This window comes from Xyrauchen texanus, chromosome 46, assembly GCF_025860055.1.
Source record: "Xyrauchen texanus isolate HMW12.3.18 chromosome 46, RBS_HiC_50CHRs, whole genome shotgun sequence".
Lineage (NCBI taxonomy): Eukaryota > Metazoa > Chordata > Actinopteri > Cypriniformes > Catostomidae > Xyrauchen > Xyrauchen texanus.
The window spans coordinates 2572510-2596059 of record NC_068321.1 but is presented as its reverse complement, the minus strand read 5'-3'; the positions used below and the strand labels follow the sequence as shown (position 1 = coordinate 2596059).

At 41.8% G+C, this 23550-nt stretch overlaps 1 protein-coding gene across 2 annotated transcripts in view; it reads right to left on the bottom strand.

The window, feature by feature from the left end:
• LOC127638653 (anoctamin-3-like) overlaps positions 1-23550 on the bottom strand; it is a 208802-nt gene that overhangs the window by 98452 nt on the left and 86800 nt on the right. For both annotated transcript variants that reach the window (XR_007969884.1, XM_052120275.1), the window contains exons 6-8: positions 21258-21302; positions 20757-20891; positions 529-635 (exon numbers count right to left, since the gene is read on the bottom strand). Coding sequence is in view for 1 of the 2 variants with exons in the window: in XM_052120275.1 (XP_051976235.1) it covers positions 529-635; positions 20757-20891; positions 21258-21302 (287 nt within the window). In the remaining variant the exon portion in view is untranslated. The remainder of the gene's footprint in view (positions 1-528; positions 636-20756; positions 20892-21257; positions 21303-23550) is intronic.

Here is a 23550-nt window from a genome sequence, read left to right as displayed (position 1 = left end):
GGTCAAAGGGACACAGCAGGACGTTGCAAATACAGCTAGGGAGATAAATCACTCTCCAAAGTACAGAAACAACAATGTTTAACAAACTGAGATTCATAAAATCCCACTGGAAAGGAAATTAAAAATGAGATCTCATTGATATCATAATTGTTTCTCCTAGACATCGATGAGATTAAATAGAGAGCAAATGGAAACAACTTCTTCATTTTGCTTCTAATTTTTGTGTACCTGCGTGATTTTAGTTGGTTTGAAATGTTATATTGTAGTCCTACATTGTCTATTTGTATTTCTCTAAAGATATTTTGGAAGAAACATTTAACACGTGTGACAATACTGTACTTATATCAAATTTAGATTTCAATCTTTTTAATAACTCTTACTGAACATTAATTTCTATAGAGCAATGAATGGGGAGAGGATACTGTATATATGAATGAATGTGATATACAGAGACACTGCAGAAAGAGAACAGGGTGTGCCTGACGTGTTTGATGAAGAGGTTTGTTTTATGTTTGGCCGCTGTCTCACCCATCTTGGACTTGCCATCCTCGTACTTGGTCCGCTGTAGTACATGATGTACTATTCTGCTCCTGGTCGAGTTCGAGAAAAACGTCTCTCTATTGTTGATGGTGAAACTGCAAGAGAACAAAGTACATAACAGATTTTATACCCAGCTTGATCATTTCTTGAGGGTTGCATTTATTAACTTAATAATCTGGATATAATAACTATAAATACTAGGGCTGTCAATCGATTACAAATGTTAATCTAATTAATTACATGGTGTCCCAATTAATTAATCGCATATACAAATATTTGCTGAGAAATCCCCTCATATAACAATAATTCAATATATAAAGATTATACATATTTATATCAATAAATAATAATACATAGTTATCTTTAAATATTTAAAAATGATATATATATATATATATATATATATATATATATATATATATATATATATATATATATATATATATATATATATATATAAAATATTCAGATTTGTAATAATTAAAATGCATTACATTCCTGTAGCAGAAGAGTTACAAAAAGCGGCTTTAGAATACAATGTATTGTTTACTACCATATTATTGATCATAAGTCAATAATTGGCATACAGTTCACAGCAATCCATTACACAAGTGTATTTGTTAATCAGTTGGAGATTTATTATGAGGGCTTGTTTATGAACCCGTCAATCTACACCTGCGTCAGTCTTTTTTTTTTTATTAATGCTTACAAAACTTTTACATTTAGAGCCAAGAGGTATATTAAAACAAACAACAACACATATAATAAAAATATCAAATTGTTTACATATTTCAATACACTTTACAGCTTTCTTGTTACTAAAATTGGAAATTGTTTTTAGGTATTGCTGAACATCTGAATTAAAAATGAAAACTAATGGTTTATAACCACCATACTTACATTTATGAATACTAAACTTTGCAAACAAAAGCAGAAAATTAATCAAATAATATTCCTTATGAAGCGGCATGTCATAGCTAAAAAAAAAAGAATAAAACATTTTCAAAACAAAGTTGAAAGCTAATATGATCTCTAATGTTGCAGAAATCAGAGCAAAAAAAAGTCGAGTAGGGACAACTCAAAAATAGGTTTCCTCCTGCAGACCACAAAATGTACAGAATATATCGACATCACAATTAAATCTCTCTACAAGAAAATAATTAGTGAGGTAGTACTAGAAATTTCTTTGATTTATTTGTGATTAAATATTTATGGGTAACTTCCAAATTTTGCACCATCTCAATCCAGCGTCAGACATGCTTGTGTAGTGTCTCGTGTGCGTTGCATCATAAACATAAAATGTTTAGGTCACCGTTTCAAGTTAAATATAGTTTAATACTCAATCTTTAAACACATCTTGAGATCCCTTAGATCACATTTCAAGTGTTTTGAACGCAAGAACGTGTTGTTCTGCCTACTGAAGTGTTTTCTTCACTGTATAAACTGCACGTTGCTATTACAGCTGAAGTTCCCTTTACAAAAGGCTTCACTACGATGTTGCGCTGCTAAGCGCTACGGGGAACAGCTCTTGCTGTGAGACAAGCTGAATAATGTGTGAAACACGTCAATGAACATTGACCGGAATTTATAGCCTCGGCTGATGCAATCATTAGATGCACCTGAGGCCAGGCTATAAATGGACACGTCACCAGGTGTCGTCAGAAACTCTTTTTTCAGAGCAATTCTGTTTCTGTGTGTCTCACAAACCCTGTCAAAACTTTCTTTCCTCTGTTAGGAGATAGAATCGGTTAGACAGTGTGCAGTGAACGTTGTTCTTTTTCTCTTCTGTTTAGAAAATATTATATATATATATTTCTAAAAAAGAGAGAATGACTGAAAGCAAACGGTGCGTGTCCCCCTCTTCTCGCTTTATAGCTGAAGACGACACACGTCAGTTTTTGCTGTTTGTTTGGGGGTAAGAGCACGCTGCTCTCGTGTTGCAGCAGGGTGGGTGCGAGCACTGCGATTTGCTTTAACAGGCAGAGTGCGTCGTGCTCGCCTCGCTTGCTTCCGGGAGTCAGCACTCTCGAATGGATTTGGTTGAGGAGCAAGAGACGGGTTGATCCCTTTCTCTCACTCTCTCCTCAAACCCAGCTGTTCCTTCACATGATCTCGACGCTTCTTCGGATCATGAGGTGGATCGTGATTTTCTTCCTGCCTACGAGCTTTCCGTCTGCGATAAAAAATATACGGAGGAATTGCTCGATGTTGTTACTCATGCGGTTGCCAGATTGGTCTGGCCACGCGAAAAAGAGACCCCCAAACGCTCCAAATTAGGGGATAGATTTTATCTTCCAGTCTAAGAAAGGGAACGCCTCATGGGTTCCTTCCTTTCTTGACAACCTCCATGAAGAGCTTTTTTCGTGGAGAACCCCTAAAAAAAAAAAAAGTATATTTATATTTTCTTCCCGTGTTCACATACCCTCGACGTCATTATATTCGACTATCGTGGGTGCTGAGGCACGGCAGTATTCAGTGATGCCGCCGGTCGAAAAGACGCTTGCGGGCTATCTCTCGCCGGGCTCGGCATCGTCACTTAAGAAGCCCTCTCTCCCCTCAAAGCCTTGTAGGACAACCTCCACTTTAGTGGGAAGGGCTTATTAAGCAGCAGGTCAGACTGGTGCTGCTCTGCACAATATGCTGCTCTGCACGCTATGCTGCTCCTCCCAGCGATTGGAGACAGTCTCGCCGCCCTCGAAGCCCCTCCATTCCCGCAACCTCTTGGTGTTTCGGGTTGCAGACGCTTCCATCAAAATTGGGTGTTTTCGCTGTTCCTGTATGTTATTCACCCGACAACCCCTCAACAGGAAGTGTTAAAATATAATACCCATCTCAGAGATCCTGGCAGCGTGGAAACTTCTGCCGGATATATTCTTTTCTGTGGGTCGTATAAGGGCGTCAGGATTTAATTCACTCGCCGCTTTTCCGTGTATCAACGGCGTGTTCTCACTACCGTAAACCGAATTTCTTTTTATGTAAAAAAAAAAACTCAATCTCCTGGTTAAAGGGGCCATGGTATGTGTTCCCCTTCCAGAGAGAGAGTTAGGTTATTACACTAAATACTTCCCATTTCCCATGGAGGGTGAGGGGTGGCGTCTGGCTTAGATCTTAAAGCTTGAACTACCCGTGGGTGTTCAAGTCCAAGATGATGCCTGTCAAGACGGTCGTGTCTCAAGCCCTACAACTCGTTTGGCTGGTCACCATCGATCTTATGACGCACTTCTATACTTCATTTAGAAGTTCTGCCACAACATGGAAAGTTCCTGAGGTTCACTTCCGGGGGCAAAGTCTTCCAGGGTCAGGTTCTTTCTCTCAGCCTAGCCCTTTTTACCCGCACATTCACAATGCATGATGTAGTGCTGGCTCCTTGCGACTCCGGGGCATCTGCATTCTGAATTATGTAGACGACTGGCTGATCCTAGCGCAGTTCCAATGACTGGCAGTTCAGCACAGAGACATCGTCTCAGCTCATCTGTTTCTCTGGGGTTGAGGCTCAACGCCAAGAAAAGCGTCCTCTCTCCCACTCAGAACACTGTCTATCGGGGCGTTGCATGGAGTTCAATCTCAATGCGGGCACAACTGTCTCCCGCTAGTATTGAGTCCATTTAGATCACCCTGAGCAAAGTCAGGCTAGGTCAAGGTTGCACTGTTATCAGTATCAATGATTTCCAGGTCTCAGGGCGAAGGCGTCCACAGTGATCCCTCTGGACCTTCTGCTCATGAGACCATTTTTGTTGTGGCCAAAAGCCAGGGGATATCTTCCAAGGGCCAAAACCCCTAGGCTAAATAGGGTTACGCGCCTCAGGCTTCGTTCCCTTTCTATGTGGTTCAGACCCCGGTTCTCTGCCTTGGGTCCCATTCTAGGTGCGTCTTGTTGTCGCAGGCTGCTAACGACAGACGCCTCCCTGATGGGCGGGGTAGCGGCCTTAAGTGGTCGTCCAGCTTAAGGGGATAGAAGGGTCGTCAGCTCGGTTGTCACAGTCACTGTCTCGGGTTGATGGCTGTATTTCTGGCCCTGAAATACCTCCTCCTGAGGCTGCCATGTCTTGGTGCGGGTGGACAATGCAGCGGTAGCCTCTTACATAAATAATCAAGGAGACCCACATTCTTGTCAGCTGTATTTCTGACACGTTGGGTTCTCCTTAGGGCCCAGGGCAAGCTCCTGTCACTCAGGTCAGTTATATCCCTGGATGCCCGTATATGGGAGCAGATTTACGGTCCAGACAGAAAATACCAATGGGGGAGTTAAGAACTCCACCCTAAGGTAGTAGTTGCCCAGAGTTCGCCAGCAAGGGTTTTTGCCTCTTACTGATAGCACCGCGCTGGCCGAACAGGGCTTGGTTCTCGGAGCTAATCTCTTCCCTCAACGGCTCGCCTTTGGCGGTGCCGAACAGGAAGGATCTTCTGTCTCGGGCACAGGGCAATATTTCATCCCTGCCCCAAATTGTGGAATCTTTCATGTTTGGCCCCTAAGGGTACCAACTGAGGGACACAGGGCTCTCTCCTGAGGTTATCGAGACCTTTTTAAATGCCGGGCTTTTTCCACTTGGAACAAGTTTGGGTGAGATCTTAGGGCAGAAGAGGACCTCTTCGCCTCTATGAATAGCGCAATGTCTCCTCTACTTCTCCCTGAAATCACCCAGCCCCCTTGGGTCTGGACGTTAAAACACATACATGACCCAGAATGCGTCTGTATGCGTTTCTTTCCGCGGTTTCTCTGCTCCCGGGAGTCTTGGCAATGTTCACCAGCAAGGGTCTTGCCTCCTATTAATGGCGCTGCGCTGGCTGAACAGGATATGGTTCTCGGAGTTAATATCTCTCCTCGACGGTTCGCCTTGGGCGATTCCGATCAGGTAGGACCTTCTTTCTCAGGCTCAGGGGGCATATTCATCCCTGGCCCGAATTGTGAAACCTTTCATGCTTGGCCCCTGTAGGGTACCAACTGAGGTTCACAGGGCTTTCTCCTGAAGTTATCGAGACCATTGCAAGTGCTGGGGCTCCCTCCCTTGGAACTGATCTGGGTAGATTTTACAGGGCAGAAGAGGATCTCTTCGCCTCTGTTGATAGCGCAATGTCTCCTCTACTTCTCCCCGAGTCACCCAGTCCCCCCCCTCGGGGGTGCTGATCGTGGTGGCACATACATGGCACAAATGCGCCTGCATGCGTTTCCTTCTAATAAGTTCAAATTACAGAACCAGCTAACTGCCAGTTTGCTTCAGTTCTGGATTTTCTGTGGAAAGAACTGCCAGCGGGCACTTGCCTCGCCACTGCCAGGTTCTATGTGGCTTCCACTTCGGCTTGCCACGCCTTGGTGGGCGGGGTGCCCTCTAAGAGGCATCCTTGCTAGGACCTCTTCATAGGGTAAGACCCCCCTTTTTAAAACCTCTAGAGTCAGCGTTTGGTAGACTTCTGACTCTCAAGATGGTTTTTCATATGGCAATTATGTCTCTAAGGAGACTTGGGTAACTACAGGCTCTGTCTCTTTTGCCGGCCTGTTTTGAGTTGCCCCAGGTAGGACCAAGAGCATTCTTTGCACCCTCACCCTGACTACCTGCCCAAGGTGCCTTTCTCAGCCCTTGGCCAGTCATTCTCTAAGCCTTCTGCTCCCTGCCATTTGTAAATGCCGGAGCAGCTAAAGACTACTCAGACTTTGTCCAGTCTGTGCCCTTCAGAATTATGTCCACCGCACTTGCTAGTGGCGTAAAGTCAGGGCAGCAGTTCTTCACTTTGAAGCCGTGACCGGGTTGTCACTTTGGGTGAGGGACCTTACTGCCCGGGCCTACGAGGCGCACGGTCAAGCTTCGCCAGTAGGTTTTAGGGCGCACTCTTCCAGAGGGCTCTCCTCCTCTAAAGCCTTGGCTAGAGGTTTCCCTCTGCAGCAAGTTTTTTGTGCGGCAGGTTGGTCCTCTCCGTGCACATTCATTAAACTTTTATAGTTTGGATGTTCTTGCCACTCTTGGCTCTTACGCCCTTGAGTTGACACCGAACAAGTTTGTGGTGCGGCAGGTTGGCACTCTCCGCACACACTAATCACATTTTATGGTTTAGATGCTTTGCTACTCTGGGCTCTTATGCCCTTGAGTCGACATCTCAGCCCATGCCTAAACAAGTTTGTGATGCGGCAGGCTGGTCCTCTCCGCTCACATTCATCACTTTTTTGTAGTAAAGGGAACGTCTCGGGTTACATGTGTAACCCTTGTTCCCTGAAAAAGGCGGAACGAGATGTTGCGCTGCTTTGCCGCACTGGGACGTCCCAGGACTGCTCTTCAAAAAGAAGTATCTGACGACACCTGGTTACGTGTCCATTTATAGCCTGGCCTCAGGTGCATCTAATGATTGCATCAGCCGAGGCTATAAATTCCGGTCAATGTTCATTGACGTGTTTCACACATTATTCAGCTTGTCTCACAGCAAGAGCTGTTCCCCGTAGCGCTTAGCAGCGCAACATCTCGTTCCGCCTTTTTCAGGGAACAAGGGTTACACATGTAACCCGAGACGTTTTACTTACTGCCCTCTGGAGTAAACAGGTGGTACTACAAGCTTGCATTACTCAGGAATCCTCGCTATTATGGTCCGGGGGGGCATTGCGATTAATTGCGTTAATTTATTTTAATGCATTATTTTTTGTAAAATTAATCGCACTGAATTAACATGTTAAAACGACAGCCCTAATAAATACACTAGAATATACAGCGTATAGAGAGGATGTACATGTTCAATTTGAGCTGGACTCCCATACATAAAAGGTCAGAGGGCAACAGCACTGGTCACAAAGAAGGTTGTGTGGTTTAAAATGCACATTTGTCTCTGTCTTTCTTCCTGTATACATTTTATAAAACCTGTCAAGAACAGGTCCAGCTCATATTTCATCACAAAATCAAAAGAAAGAAATATGAAATTATATTTAGCTTGAAGAATAAAACAGCATTACTTTTTTTGCATTGTGGCATTATTTTCAAGACAATCAAACATATTTCTAACATAAATTCTCTTTACAATAATTTTCCTATTTTAGGGATTTTTTTAATTTTAGGGATTTTCCTAACATTATTCTTCTTCTTCCATACAATATTTTGCCATGTAACTCATCCTGCACTGGAAACACTAATAAGTTAGCGGAACTAAATTTTTTAAAAGTTAATAAACTTCCAAACTAAACTAATTTTGTAATACATATGCATGTTAATTGCTCTTAACATAAAATATTGAGTGAGCTAACTCATACATTTTTATGGAAATTAGCTTTAAATTAAATTTTGCCTGAACTTAAAATTAGTAAAAGTCATTTCAACTTAAAACTTAAAGAAGAGGAAATCTAGTTAGAATAGGCTAGAGTGAATACTAACATGCTAAATGAATGCTGATAGGTAACACTATGCTTTGATTAGCATAGCAATTGCTCAGTGAATAAAGCAATATAAAACTCACAAAGTGTCCCTGTCCTCAACCTAAGCTCAAGCTCCACTATTCACCGTAATGTTAACATCCAAAACGTCATTGTTACTGTCGTAACCGCCGTTCCCTGATGGAGGGAACGAGACGTTGTGTCGATGTAGTGACACTAGGGGTCGCTCTCAAGAGCCCCGAACACCTCACATTTTTTGAGAAAAGGCCAATGAGAATTGGCGAGTGGAATTTGTATGCCAATCCCCTGGACATACGGGTATAAAAGGAGCTGAAATGCCACTCCATTCAGGTTTTGTGCTGAGGAGCCGAGACAAGGTCTGGCCATTTCAGCAGCTAGTACAGTGTTGTGGAAAGAGGGACACAATGTCTCATTCGCTCCATCAGGGAACGGAGGTTACGACAGTAACCATGATGTTGCCCTTCTGTCACTCCCTCAACATTGTGTTGATGTATTGTTCGGGGGGTGCCCCAAACCAGGAACCCATCATCAAGCTGCGAGTGCTCAGGGGAGGGTTCCAGACCAACCCGATGCAACCCGCGCAAGCATGGTGGTCAGGTCTGCATCAGCCTCAGACTAAGCAGGCAGACCCAAAGGTGGCAGCTCAGTTGAGTCATTGGCGTCCGACATCGCCAGTGTGCTTTCCAATGCAGCGATCGAAGACTCATCCTGCTCGTAGGCCCCGAGAGACTTCATGATGGCCGTGAGGTGGGCGGGTCTCATTTCGGAACCGGACGGGAGCAAACGAGCGTGCTGGGGAACGGGAGGTCCGCAGGGAATTACTCTGCGACACGTCTTTTAAAAGACATTCAATGTGTGTGCTCTAATAGAGAAAATATACTCTTTTAGCACTGTCGAAGCGCCCAGGGGCGAAATCTGCACTTGTCATGCAGAAGGAGAGAAAGCCGCTGGAAATGTGCCGTATATCCAACAGCATTCACTTCATAAGAGGTGACTGGAACAGTGGTAGCATTCAGCACGCTGATAGTACAACCACTCGGCTACGAAGAGTAAATCTGAATGGAGTTGGCATTCCAGCTCCTTTTATACCCTTATGTCTGGAGGAGTGGCATGCAAATTCCACTTGCCAATTCTCATTTGCCTTTTCTCAAAGAATGGGAGGTGTTCGGGGCTCTCAAGAGCAACCCCTAGTGTCACTACATCGACACAACATCGAATGAGTGATAGAAGGGGAACTCAGGGTTTTCTCCAGGGGGCAGTAAGCGAAACACGCTGTATAGAAAACATGCAGCTTATACAGACAGAAAACAAACCACACTTACCAAGAGCAGACAACAGAAGATGAGATCACGTTCCTACGTTCAAACACAGCTTGATCGCAGAGATAAAAACGGTATGTTTATTACGCACCGCAACTGAGAGAGTCCAAAAGTGTCCATCTGATGCAGGAGTACATTGATGCATCCTTAGACAAGCCCTTATAATAAATATCATACTGATGGATGAATTCAGTTACAAAATGGATTGCTATGGTCTGTAGACTAATGATTGGCTTATGTTCAATAATATGGAAATATGAATTACTATATTAGCCACTTTTTGTATTGTTTTTTTAATGCTTTACTTGTGTGTCAAAATAATGTAATGCAATTGAATTATCTGTATTATTATTTTTATAATATATAATTTATTTATAATTCAAATATAATTATTTCATCATTATATATTGAATTATTGTTATCTGAGGGGCTTCCTAAGAATTAGGGTTTACAGTGTTCACAGTTTGTCCCATGTACATGAATGATACCTTGAATTGCGTAGCTTATTGAGGAGAGAATGGTGCTATCTGTTTTTAAAATACTTAATCCTACAGTATGAGGTTTGCCTGTTGGAAAATGTAAACATCTAGTCATGATCTATTATGTGCTTGTTTCAGGTTGTGATGAAATGGGCTAAACGCTACTCGCATTTTTTACATTTCACCGCAAATGTATGATTGTATTTATGATACGTACAACACATCTTGCTTGTCTTGTATACCCTTACAATATCACAGAAATTACACTACTACTGAAACTACTACAGGGCACAGTTCTTTATGAATGAAGCAATGCATTAACTCTGTAAAGTGGCATCAAGTTCAAGTACACAGTCTGAAAGTGCCTCCATCATAAAATCTACACTAAATGGTCATCTGAGGCTGAACACATGCTGTATGTGTCATGAGCTGAAGTGAGCAAAGCAGGAATGAAATTTAAATAAGGCCATGACTATTTAATTACAGTATCATATTCACAGCAAGCAAATACTACTGTAAAAGGCACATTTTGTTATGTATATGTAATTTGTGATTTTAAGAGGTGTATAATGAAAAAGCAGAAGTACATTTTCTGGAATGTTACTACTTAATTCAATTATAAATGTTTTAAAAAATAATACTTATGGACTATTTATAATAATTTTGTATATAAGCGTGCACTTCACAGACGTCTTTGACCGTTGTTGTGTAGTTTCTCACACCACTTTTAAAAGATGCGGAGTGAAGTCACAACTCTGAAAAGGAGACCCTGTTTCATTCAGCTACTGCATCTTGTTATTTTGAGCAAAAACAAGTACTGGACTCGTGCCCATCTGCACTATTTATAATTGTTGGTGTATGTAAACACACTAGTTTGACATCTTTCACTGCTTTAATGTGTTTTTGTGACGTTCTGAACAGTATGTGTGTGTCCTCTTCACCCTGCTTTGACTATGTATGTGTTTTTGTTTTTTGTGCTTACGTTAGGGGTGAGCGGAAAATCTATTAAAATTGATTTATATATAAAATAACCATTTTGTATTGCCTATTTTTGGAACTCCAGCCAGTGAATTAAATACTTTATAAATTAAAACTACTTCCTCTTTATTTAGAATGAAGCAAACAATGTCAAAGGAAATAAAGAATCAATCTTACAAAAAATGCTAAATATAACAATATACCACATTTCAGTTTAAAATGTTGTTGACCAATATTATTATTATAATACTTATTATTCTCATAAACATTGCTCAAGAAATAGAAAGCAAAGACATCTCAGATCATTACCTTGTCTCTTGTTTGCTGCGATCTACACTCAATCTACACAACACTTTCGTTAGAACTATTCTAATCTTTCTAACTATTCTTTCGACCACTATAGATAGCTTCACTAAAAATCTTCCAGAATTGTCTCACATACTCAGTAAGCCAAAAAGTCTAAAAGAGCTTGATGTAATAATGATCACACTTAAGCTCTCAATAGAACAGCTGGGAAAATGGAGCGCAAATGCCAGAAATTAGAGGTTTTTTTGAGCTGCGTGGAAGGATAGTGCACAGACAGGCACTAAAAGCTGCCAGGTCAGCATATTTTAGCAAATTCATAGAGTTTATTCTAGGTGTTTATTCAGTACTGTGGCTAAATTGGTTAGGAATAAAGCCCGGACTGATCCAGATATTCCGTTGCAGCACAATAGTAATGACTTCACAGCACCTCAGAAAACAGTGTCTCATAATTTTCCTCACGAGCAACTTCAATCCTTCACTATCATAGGTCATGAAGAGCAAAAAAAAACTTATCCAAAAATCAAATTTCACAACATGTATGTTAGATCCAATACCAAATAAGCTCTTAAAAGAGGTATTCCCTGTAATCTCAGAACCTCTTCTTAATTTTATTAACGCCTCGCTATATGGGTGAGCGACGAAGCAGCAGGCACGGATATGTTGGAAGCTGTAGCCGCAAACCTGCATGCCCCAGTGTTGTGATTCTGGAATGAGTCTTGCAGCATGGCAGAAAACACCATGCTGAAGAGCGTTGGTGCTAAAACGCAGCCTTGCTTCACCCTGTTTGTGACTGGGAACGGATCAGAGAGTTCTTGCTTGTCTCTGACGCTGGCCATCATGCCATCATGGAGATTGCGCACGATGCCAATGAACTTGTCTGGACACCCATACTTGGCCATGATTTTCCATAGGCCCTCCCGGCTGACTGTGTCGAATGCTTTTGTTAGATCAACGAAAGCCATATATAGATCAACATTTTGTTCTTGGCATTTCTGCTGTAACTGCCGGGCAGTAAATACCATGTCAGTGGTTCCACGATCTTTTCTGAAACCACACTGACTCTCAGGTAGCAGACCCTGGTCTAGGTGGACAATTAGGCGGTTCAGAAGGATTCTTGCCAAGATTTTGCCAGCGACTGATAGCATGGAGATGCCTCTATGGTTGTCACAGTCCTGCCGATTGCCTTTCCTTTTATATAGATTTATTATAATAGTATCCTTGAACTCCTTGGGAACGGCTTCTAATTTCCACAGAGACTGGAAGAGGTCGGTCAGTTTCTCGACTAAGCGAGGCCCTCCAGCCTTGTAGATTTCTGCTGGAATGGCATCGGACCCTGGAGCTTTGCCTGATGAGAGGAGTGTTATGGCTTTGCTGGTTTCCTCAATAGATGGTAGAACAGCCAGAGACTGGTTTATTTCAACTTGAGGCAGTCTCGCAATTGCCTCCTCATTTATGCATGATGGCCGGTTGAGGACCGCGCTGTAGTGTTTGACCCACCTTGCAAGTATTTTGTCCTTCTCCGTGAGGAGTGTTGTTCCATCTAAATTCAGGAGAGGTGAAGTTCCTGAGTGTTGCGGACCATAGACCTGCTTGAGTGCATAATAGAGGCACTTGGTGTTGTTACTGTCAGCGTAGGATTGAATCTCCTCAGCTTTTGCGCACAGCCAGGCGTCTTGCATGACTCTGAGTCTCTGCTGGACAATCCTGAGAATGTTGAGGAAGGCAGTTTTCTTTAAACTTGAGCTGCTGTCATTCAGATATGCTTTATGCAGGCGGTGTTTTTTGTCAAGGAGTGTTCTGATTTCTGCATCGTTCTCATCAAACCAATCTTGATGTGTACGTAATGGAACACCAAGTGATTCAAGGGCTGTAGAATGCAGCACGGTCTTGAGAGCAGTCCAGTCTGCCTCAGCGTCTGTATGCTCGAAGCTTAGAGACTCCAGGTGATGGTCTAGAGCCTCAACAAAGGCCAGTCTGGTGTGTTCCAGTTGTAGGCGAGTGATGTTAAGACGCTTGACATGTCTTTTTCCTTGTGGGTGTCTGGGAGGCTTAATCCGGATGTTAAGTTTGGAGATGATGAGACGATGGTCAGTCCAACATTCAGCACCACACATTGCCTTGGTCACCCTGACATCGTGCCGGTCGCTCCTCCTCACGATGACATAGTCAATCAAGTGCCAGTGGTGTGAACGAGGATGCATCCATGAAGTTTTCTTGCGCTTTGGTAGTTGGAATATCGTGTTGGTGATGAGCAGGTCAAATTCAGAGCATGTTTTCAGCAGTAGAAGACCGTTGCTGTTACATTTTCCAATGCCATGTGCACCTATGACTCCATTCCATGATTGATGGTCACTTCCAACTCTGGCGTTGAAATCACCCAGTATCAGGAGTTTGTCCGAGCTGGCTGTGGCAGCAATAATGACTTCCAGGTCATTATAAAACTTGTTTTTTATCTCGTCAGAGTTGGTCATGGTAGGGGCATAGGCACTGATGATAGTGGCCGCCTTTTTACCCAATAGGTGGAGCTGTAAGGTCATTAAACGGTCGTTTATCCCCTTGGGTTGGCTTGCCAGTTGGTTGACCAGGTGGTTTTTTACTGCAAAACCAACACCAGCATCACGTCTCTCCTCCTGGCCTCGTCCGCTCCAGAAGAATGTGTAACCTGCACCCACTTCAGTCACTTGTCCAGTATCGGCCAGTCGGGTCTCACTAAGGGCAGCAACATCCACGTTGTATCTTGCTAGCTCTCTGCCCACGAGGGCAGTGCGTCTCTCAGGTCTTTTTGATCCAGATGTGTCCATCAAAGTGCGCACATTCCAGGCGCCAACAGTGAGTGGTATCACTTTGGTCTTTTTCATTTTATTTGTTTTTCTTTTTGTTTTTTGACCGCAAGTATGGGATCCCGCCAGCTGCGGTAGGCTGGCCAGGATGTTTTGAAGCAGACAATGTTTAGGGTACCTTTTCTAACCCTTTCCTCACTACGGAGGTGAGCAGTGCGATCCTGAATAGGGCTGCTCAGTCACTCAGGGTGCTGCCGGACTTCACTGCTGCTTCGGTCCAGTGAGGGAACGACCAATATCCTGAGCCGCCTGCATTACTGGGAGGATGTACTGCAAGTTCAATAAATAAACTTCAATTGGTTCAAAATTCAGCTTTCGGAGTGCTGAATAGAACCAAGAAATATGATCATATTAGCCCCATTCTATCATCGTTGCATTGGCTACCTTTTAAATTTCATATTAATTTAAAAATTCTGTTAAGTACGTACAAAGCTTTGAATGGTCTAGCTACACAGTACTTAAGTGGCCTTCTCTCACACTATATTCTATCACGTTCATAATTATGATCTTCCATTATGATCGCAAAATTCGGACCTGTTAATAGTTTCTAGAATATCAAAATCCACACAAGGAGGTAGATCCTTTTCTTATTTTGCTCCTAAACTATGGAATAGTCTCCCTAACACTGTTTGGGTTGCAGACACACTCACTCAGTTTAAGTCTTGACTAAAGACTCATCTATTTAGACAAGGATACACCTAATTTACCCATCAACTCACAATTAGGCTGCTTTAGTTAGGTCTGCCATAACCAGACACATTTATCAGAAATAATTTCATCTATATCTCTGCAATAAATTGAAATGGCATATATGCTAATATTATTCTATTTGATTCATATACCGAGGTTACTAGAGCTGGCCAGATCCATCTCCATTTCTGCTTGGTGTCACTGAGTGATGATGACAAACTACAACCAGTACTAGCCAAACATAACTTCAGCCTTTTATGATGGACTTCAGAGGATAAACTGATGACAACTCCAAATGTAAGACACTGGATACTTCATATGCCACTGCCTGAACCTTGGACTTAGGATGGACCCCACCGAACCTCAACAAAATCACCTGCTGGTTGAACCGCGACGCACCTCATTGATTTCTGCCTGCATCACCTTTGTCTATTGATGGACTGCACTTTTGAAATGGAATACATAGACTATCAATGAATTGCCAACAAAAGCCTTCATCAGCCAACTAACAAAGGACAATACATCTATGTGAACTTCTGCAGTTAATACAGGATGGCCTTCAAAAATCATTAAACATTAATCTTACAGTTTTTACAAAATCTTTGTTTAAACACTGGCCCTTAACACTTACTTAGTTTACAAATTGTAAGCAATGACAATGATATTGGCATTATATTCATGTTGTTTAGCCAGACGGGAAGTGGCCCACAAAGGGAGTCTGGTTTCTCCATGGGTTATTTTTCTCCATTAATCAACATCTTATGTAGTTTTGTGTTCCTAGCCACAGTCGCCTTCGGTTTTCGAAACCTTTTTTTCTGGGATTCTAAATACAATTATTATTTAATTATTTACTTTTATACTCAATTTACAATCATATTTAATCAAACTATACAATGATGACTCGAAGACTATAGATATTAACATTTTATTTTCTATTAAAGCATGATTTTCTGTAAAGCTGTTTGAAAAGAGCTATACAAATAAATGTGACTTGATTAATAAAAGGATTAGTTCACCCAAAAATTATAATTCTCTCATGATTTACTCACCTTTAAGCCATCCCAGATGTGTATGTCTGTCCTTCTTTACCAGAACCGAAATTAAGATTTTCATAAGCACATTTCAGCTCTGAAGGTCCATACAATGATAGCGTATGGGTGCTAACAGTCTGCTGATTGTTTGATGTTCAAAAGTCATATTTAGGCAGCATAAAAGTAATCCACACAACTCCAGTCAATCAATTAATGTCTTCTGAAGCAAATCAATAGGTTTGTGTAGGAAAAAATCGATAATTTAAAAGTTTTTAACTTTAAATATTTGCTTCCGCCCACCGTTGTATTGTTGTTTGAAAAAATCTTGCATGAAGTTTGTTCCTCTGTTATAAAGCAAGCACTTCAAACTTCTCACGTGAATGCAACATTGCGCTTACATCACTTGATAGCTCCATGATGGGTCGACTGGTAGCAGGAAGCGGTTTTTTTAAAGTGAAATAAAGTTTTAATTATCTATTTATTTTTTACAAAAACCTATCGATTTGCTTCAGAAGACATGGCCTGTGGATTACATTTATGCTGCTTAAATATGACTTTTAGACAGCCAGCAGATTCATGGTACCCATTCGCTTTCATTATATGGAGAAACAGAGCTGAAATGTGCTTATAAAAATCTTAATTTCAGCTCTGCTGATTAAGGAAAGACATACACATCTGGCATGGCTTAAAGGTGAGTAATTAATGAGAGAATTATAATTTTTGTTCTTCTCAAGATCTTCTCAAAGAAATGCGACAGAAATTAAACACAAGTAAAAAAAAAAAAATCTAACAAAAATAAACACTTCTCAATGGAAAGGAGGAGGTGAGAAGCGCTTTAACAATATAAATAATAGTTTAATAACAAACTTAAACAAAAAGACAAACACAAACACAAGTCGGCAGTCCTCTCGTCTCTGCCATGTTCTGGTAGGGACCACTGACTGCTCCAAGTGGTCAGCTAGGAGCCCCTCCTCCTCTCACAGTCAGCATCCGGGCTCCTCCATCCCCTGGAGGATGGCCGTGGCTGCTCCATTGTGGTGGATGGTAGTGGCAAGGACTCTACTATGGCGCATTCCTCCTCATTCCCGTGTTGCAGCACCAGTGAAACACAGTTCAACGGAAAGGAGGAGGCGAGAACCGGCTTAACAATATTAATAATAGTTTGATTACAAACTTAAGCAAAAAGACAAACATAAACAGCTTCCCGTAACTCTCTCTCTCTGGAACAGCCGCCTCTGGTCGCCTTTATCCCTCTCGAGGGCTTGGATAGCTTGATTAGGGGCTGGGTGGGCAGCATCATGCCGGCCTCGCCCTCCTTCTTGCCACACTGGATTAATGCAGAGTTCATCTTTTGGCATTCATAATATTTTTTTGCATGCTTCATTTTGTGGGGGTGAAACAGATTGCTTGTATTACGAGTGATTGTCATTGTGCAAACCACAGATGCTGCACCTGTTTTAATAGTAAGCTCCTCTTCATTTTCTAGACCTGTTTGGAGGTCGTCCCATTCTGTGGAGATTTTGTTCTCCATTTTGGTTTTTCCTGGGTAAAAAATTATTGAGTAGTGTGAGTGATTCAGCTCTGTGCTCTCCTGTCTCTGGAGTATGATTATTAGATGGGATACGCTCATTCGTGTCATTCATCAGTTAATTGTCTGCACATGCAGCTGGTTTCCATCTACCTACTTATACCCTTGTGTTTCTCTTTTTCAATGCCAGATTGTGCTGTCTCACCTCTCCAGTTAGTCTAGTCAAGTCTAGTCTTGTTGCTTCATTTTTTCCAGTCTAGTTTTTTTCTCTTGACCAGTCAGTTCCCTGTTTTTCTGTCTGTTGAGTTATCGCTGTGTTATCATCTCTACTTACCATGATTACTCACCCTGCTGTTCTCGACTCTGCTTCCAAGCCACACAGTCGTCTCTGCTATCTCCGTTGTCATCACTGTCATGATTACTGTGGCCATCGCTGTCATCATTGCTGGGTCACCACTGCCATTATTACTGTTGTCATCGCTGTCTTCATCGCAGCCATCATCGCTGACGCTACTGCTGCTCTGATTTACTATTGTTATCCCTACTGAGTTTTGCCATCTATCTGCCATTCTTTATATCGCTATTAAACTTTGTTTTTGTATCTCTGCATCTCTGGGTCCTTCCTTACAAACTCTGACAAAATAATCTGGCCTAACATTGACCCAGTGGAGGACACATAACTTCGGACAGCCATCCGTCAGCAGGGGGTGCTCCTCAGTCGCCAACAGGATCAGCTGAACACCACCAGTCATGCCAATGAGCAGATGGCAGGGAGGATAGCCGATCTTACATCCATCGATGTAACCATGCTCCATCAGTTGCAGATGTCTCCCATTGCCGTTCCCACTGCCGCTTCTGCACTCTCATCATCCAACAGACATCCCGAGCTTGGATTAAATCCACCAGCTTCCTACTCTGGTGAGCCTAAAACACGTAAATACTTCCTGTCACAATGTTGTCTGTTTTTTGCTCTCCAGCCTTCGTCATTCCCCATGGAAAATGCAAAAGGGGCCTACGTCATCATCCTTCTCTCTGGACAGGCTCAGGAAATTGAAACAGCAGTGTGGGACAATGAACTCCAGTGCTGCTCATCCTCCCGCACATTCTCTGAGGATCTTTGTAAATTGTTTGACTGGTCAGTGTCTGGTAAGGAAGCAGTGAGTGTTGTCAGACCTTCATCAAGGAGAGAGGCCTGTCTCTGTTTACTTGATTGAGTTTCGCACTCTCGCTGCCTCGTGCGGTTGGAATGAGAAGGCACTGTGTGGTACTCCACTCACCATGGTTACCCATGTCACTGCTCCCATCAAACTCACCATCTCGCGCAACCATGTTGAAGAACTGTTATTTTACATCATCCACTCACCCTCAGCTCCAGTGGTCCTGGGACACCCGTGGCTGGTAACACACAACCCTCATAATGACTGGGCCAAGAATTCTGTTTTGTCTTAGAGTTCGTTTTGCCTGTCTCATTGTCTTGTCTCTGCTCTTCCCCCTGTGTTGTCTTATTCTGCGTTACAGGAGGAGTCTGTAGATCTTACTGCAGTGCCCAAGGTCTACCACGACTTAATAGTGGTGTTCAGTAAGCACAGGGCTGCTTCTCTTCCTCCGCACCACCCATACGACTATAAGATTGACCTGTTGCCTGGAACTTCTCCACTTCGGAGATGTCTCTATTTGCTCACTGCTCCAGAGAGGGAGGCCATGAAGAAGTATATCAATGCTTCTCTGGCAGCAGATATTATTCGTACCTCATCTCTGGGGTTCTTTGTTGGCAAGAAGGATGGCTCCTTAAGACCCTGCATAGATTATCAGGGGCTGAACGATATGACGGTGAAGAATCGCTATCTTTTACCATTGATGTCTCGGCTTTCAAAGTCTTGCAGGGGGCCACCATCTTCACAAAGTTGGACCTACACAACACTTACCACCTGGTTCAGATAAAGGAGGGGGACGAATGGAAGATGGATTTTAATACTCTTATTGGGCATTTCAAGTATTTGGTCATTCCGTTTAGCCTTTCTTATGCACAAGCTGTTTTCCAAGCACTCGTTAATGACGTGTTCTGGGACATTGTCAACCAATCTATTTTTGTATACTTAGATAAAATCTTGATTTTTCTCTTGATCTTTCAGTGACCATGTCCAGTATGTCAGGCAGGTGCTTCAGCGGCTGCTAGAGAATTGTCTATTTGGAGAAGTGTGAGTTTCACACATGGTCGTTTTCGTACCTAGGTTTCATTCTCTCGGCCGACAGTATGGATCTGCAGGCTCGTGGGGCTCTCTTTTTTTGGTCCAATTTGATTTTTCCAACTCGTATCGGCCTTGTTCTAAGAACGGCAAGCCCAATGCTTAATCTCACTCATTTGAAAACCAGAGCACCTCCAACTCCACGGATACATCCTTCCACTGGGTGTGGTAGTGGTAGCAGTGTCTTTAGAGGTGGATTCCAAAGTCTGCTCAGCCTTGCGTAACGTTCTTACATCCACAAAGTGGTTCATATCAATGTCCTCCAGTGGGGTCACTCATCTAACCTTGCCTGCCACCTGGAAGCGGCTCGCACCCTGGAGTTAGTTAAGAAATGGTTCTGTTGACCTACGCTAGAGCAAGACGTTCATCAGTTTGTCTCAGCCTGCTCAGTGTGCACTTGCAGGAAAACTTTTGGTCAGCCCCCTTCGGGGCTCCTTAAATTGCTGCCAATACCTTTGGGACCCTGGTCCCACATTGCCACATTGCAATGGCAGCCCATTTTATTCCCTTCCCCAAATAACCATCAGCGAGGGAGACAGCGACTACTGTCATTGACTATGTCTTTCACATCAATGGCCCCCTGACTGACATGGCTTCAGAAAAAGGTTCCTAAATTTTTCCTGTCTAGATTTCTTTTCTTGTCCAGTCAATTCCCTTTTTCCCGTCTGTGTATTTATTGCAGAACAATTTTCAATGCTGGAAAATCCCTGTCCACGTTTCATCTCTTTGTCTCACGTGAAGCCCTGCCCACTGATAGATGTGCCTACACAGTGCACATGTATATTTACATATCTCTATACACACGATATAGCAAGATCTCTATCGGTAGACACTTTATATCATCACCACGATATATATCGCCATATCGCCAAGCCCTAGCTTATATCAGCGTAGATTGCTTTTGAACAAGTCATAATATGATTCAAGCTTTGCTAAGGAACTTATTGAAGGATGTGGCAGTTACAAACACTATTAGACTCAATCACAATACTGTGAGTAAACAGTTTAATTCATGAATATTTCAAATGGAATGACAATTTGATAGTTAATACCGCTGCTGTGCTTAGAGTAAGTGAACAGTTTAATATATTCTGAGGCAATGTGTTGGATGTGCATTATGTGTACAGTAAACCAAAAAATATAGTTTTATAATGTTGTGGAGCTTGTTCATTTTCTTCCAATTGAGTTTCAAGCATTATGAATGTTTTAATGAAAACACATTACTAACATTATTAGTGGACCACAGAGAAGATGATAAAATGGTAAAAAAAATAGTCATGACCCCTTTAAAGTTTTTTTCAATAAAGTACCCAAGTATAATTATTGGGTACTGTAACAAACCATTATGTAATAACACTACATAATGTGTTATTACAGGTACTTTGCACACCACTGTACATGTGTTAATGACAAGGTGATGGAGGGGAAAGTACTGGTGCATTCTGGCCCGGCTGAACGGGGCAGTGTAGCAGTCGGTTTCCTCTAGATCTGGTAATGCCTCTTTATCCAGTTTCATTGGGTTCCTGGGCAGCCAGCTCTTCAGCTGACGACATTTCAGCTGAAATCGGCTGCGGAGATACATTTACATTAGCATTTGTGAAAACTGAGAATGCAAAAAAAAGTGACAGAGCAGAGTTATTTTTGGCTGTTTATCCTTCACACACTAATGGTGACTTCCAAAACTTCATTTTGATGCTAATTAAATTAACTCAAAGGTGATTTAGTCCCAAGAGACACACAACAAATATCCACACTATTTACTGTTATAAAATCTTAATCCCTACCAGTCAGCATACTGAGTTATGAATATAGTGGACAATTTACAAAACAGAGCTACTGAATGAGTTCATAAATGTAATGGATCTAAAATGTTAATAAAATAATGAATCTCTAGCTAAATATGTGGAAACAGAAAGAACTTTATGATGTCCTACCTGCCCATAGTCTTTTTCTTCCAGTCTGTAAAGTAGCACTTTTTCCTATAAAAATATAAATCATATCAAAGTATAGTGACAGATTATATTACATATAATACTGTACAGTACAGTATAGGACAGTATAGTAAAAAATATATAATACACATATTGTATATTTAAGTAGAGCCCAGTGTAGTATAATACAGTATACTATAGTAAAGTATGGTACAGTGAGGCATAGAATAAGATAGTGTACATTATATATAATAAACCATACTATACAGTACAGTATGTTATAGTGTAGTGTAGTATAGTATAGAATAGCACAGCATATGATAGGACAGTGTACAACATACAGTGGCAAGAAAATGTATGTGAACCCTGTGAAATTACATGCATTTATATATGAATTTGTCTTCAAATCTGGTTTGATACTCATCTAAGTTACAATAATGAACAAACGCAATCTTTTTTAACTAATAACACAATAATTGTATTGTTCTTTACATAGTAAATACATCATTCAAACATTCACAGTGTAGATTGGAAAAAGTATGTGATCCCCTAGTCTAATGATGTCAACAAAACCTAATTCGAGTCAGGAGTTGGCAAACCTGCCATCCAATTATTGAAAAGAGACTGTAGATGGGGGTTAGAGAATCTTTGACTTATAAAAAGCACTCAAAAAAATTAAGTATGCTATTCACAAGAAGCATCTACTGATGTGGACCATGCTTTGCAAAAAGGAGATCTCAGAAGACCAGCGATCAAGAATTGTTGCTATGTATGAAGCTGTAAAAAGTTACCTCGAAGAGTTTAGCTTGTCTAACTGTGGACAGATTAATATTTGTCTATAAATGGAGATGATTTAGTACTGTGGCTATTCTCCCTAGAAGTGGCCGTCAAGCCAAGATGACTTAAGGGCACACCACAGAATGCTCACGGAGGTAAAAAGTACCCTAGAAAGACAGCTAAAGACTTGAAGGATTGATTGGAACTGGTTCATGAGTATACTATATGGAAAACATTAAACAGGCACGGTGTCCATGGAAGGACACCACAAAGGAAGCTGCTGTTTTCCAACAAAAACATTGCTGTGCCCCTGAAGTTTTCCAAAGATGACCTTGACACTCCACAACACAACTGGGAAAATGCTTTGTGGACTGATGAAGCTATGTTTGAAGAATACGCAGCACTATGTATGGTGTAAAAAGGGCACTGCACACCAACATGAAAACATCATCCCAACGGAAAAGTACAGTAGAGGGAGCATCATGATTTGGGGCTGCTTTGCTGCATCAGGGCCTGGACCACTTGCAATCACCAAGGGAAACATTAATTCCAAAGTTTATGAAGATGTCCTACAGGATAATGCACCAGCTGAAGCTCAGAAGAAGTTTGGTGATGAAGCAGCACAATGACCCTAAACATAGAAGTAAATCCACAACAGAATGGCTTAAAAAAAAAAGAAAATCCAACTTTTGGGGTGGACCATTCAGAGCCCAGACCTTAACCCAATACAGATGCTGTGAAAGGACCTCAAGAGAGCCGTTGACACCAGATATCCTAAGAATATGGCTGAGTTGAAGCAGTTCTGTAAGGAAGAATGATCTAAGATTCCTTCTGAATGTTGTGCAATTCTGATCCGCAGCTACCAGAAATGCTTGGTTGAGGTTATTGCTGCCAAAGGAGGATAGATCACTTAATAAATCCAAGGGTTCACTTACATTTTCCACAACACTGTGAATATACACTATAGAATTGGATTGTATAGTCTAGTCCAGTAATGTATAGTATAGTATAGTATAGTATAGTATAGTATAGTATAAAATTATTTCTAATGATACTGATGCAGTGTGACAAACGGTGAGCATTGCACAGTTATTTTTTTTTAATCATTGTACCACACCTCTGGGTGCATTGGTTGTCCAATCATAGGCCTTTAGGGATCCTATAAAATAGAACCGTAGGGCACTGCTTGTGTGTCAGGTCTGTTTGGTCTGAGGACCGCCCATTCTGGTTTTGATCCCTTCCGCTTTGGAGGTATGTTTGTTTGGCTAACTAGCTAACTCTAATATGCTTTGAGGTAACCGGTTTGTTTATTTTTGTAGATTAGTTTCGGTAAAGACTGTTTATAGCTGCGGTCAGCTGGTGGCTGTCATTCCCTCAATGATCGCCCCTCAACATTCTCCCTTCAAAATTCATCCTCCACTGCTGAGTTTTATTGGCTTATTGATGCCTTTTTGTTATTTGCGTAGGTGTGCGATTTGTATCTACAGTTGGAACTACCACATGAATGTATGTGGAACTT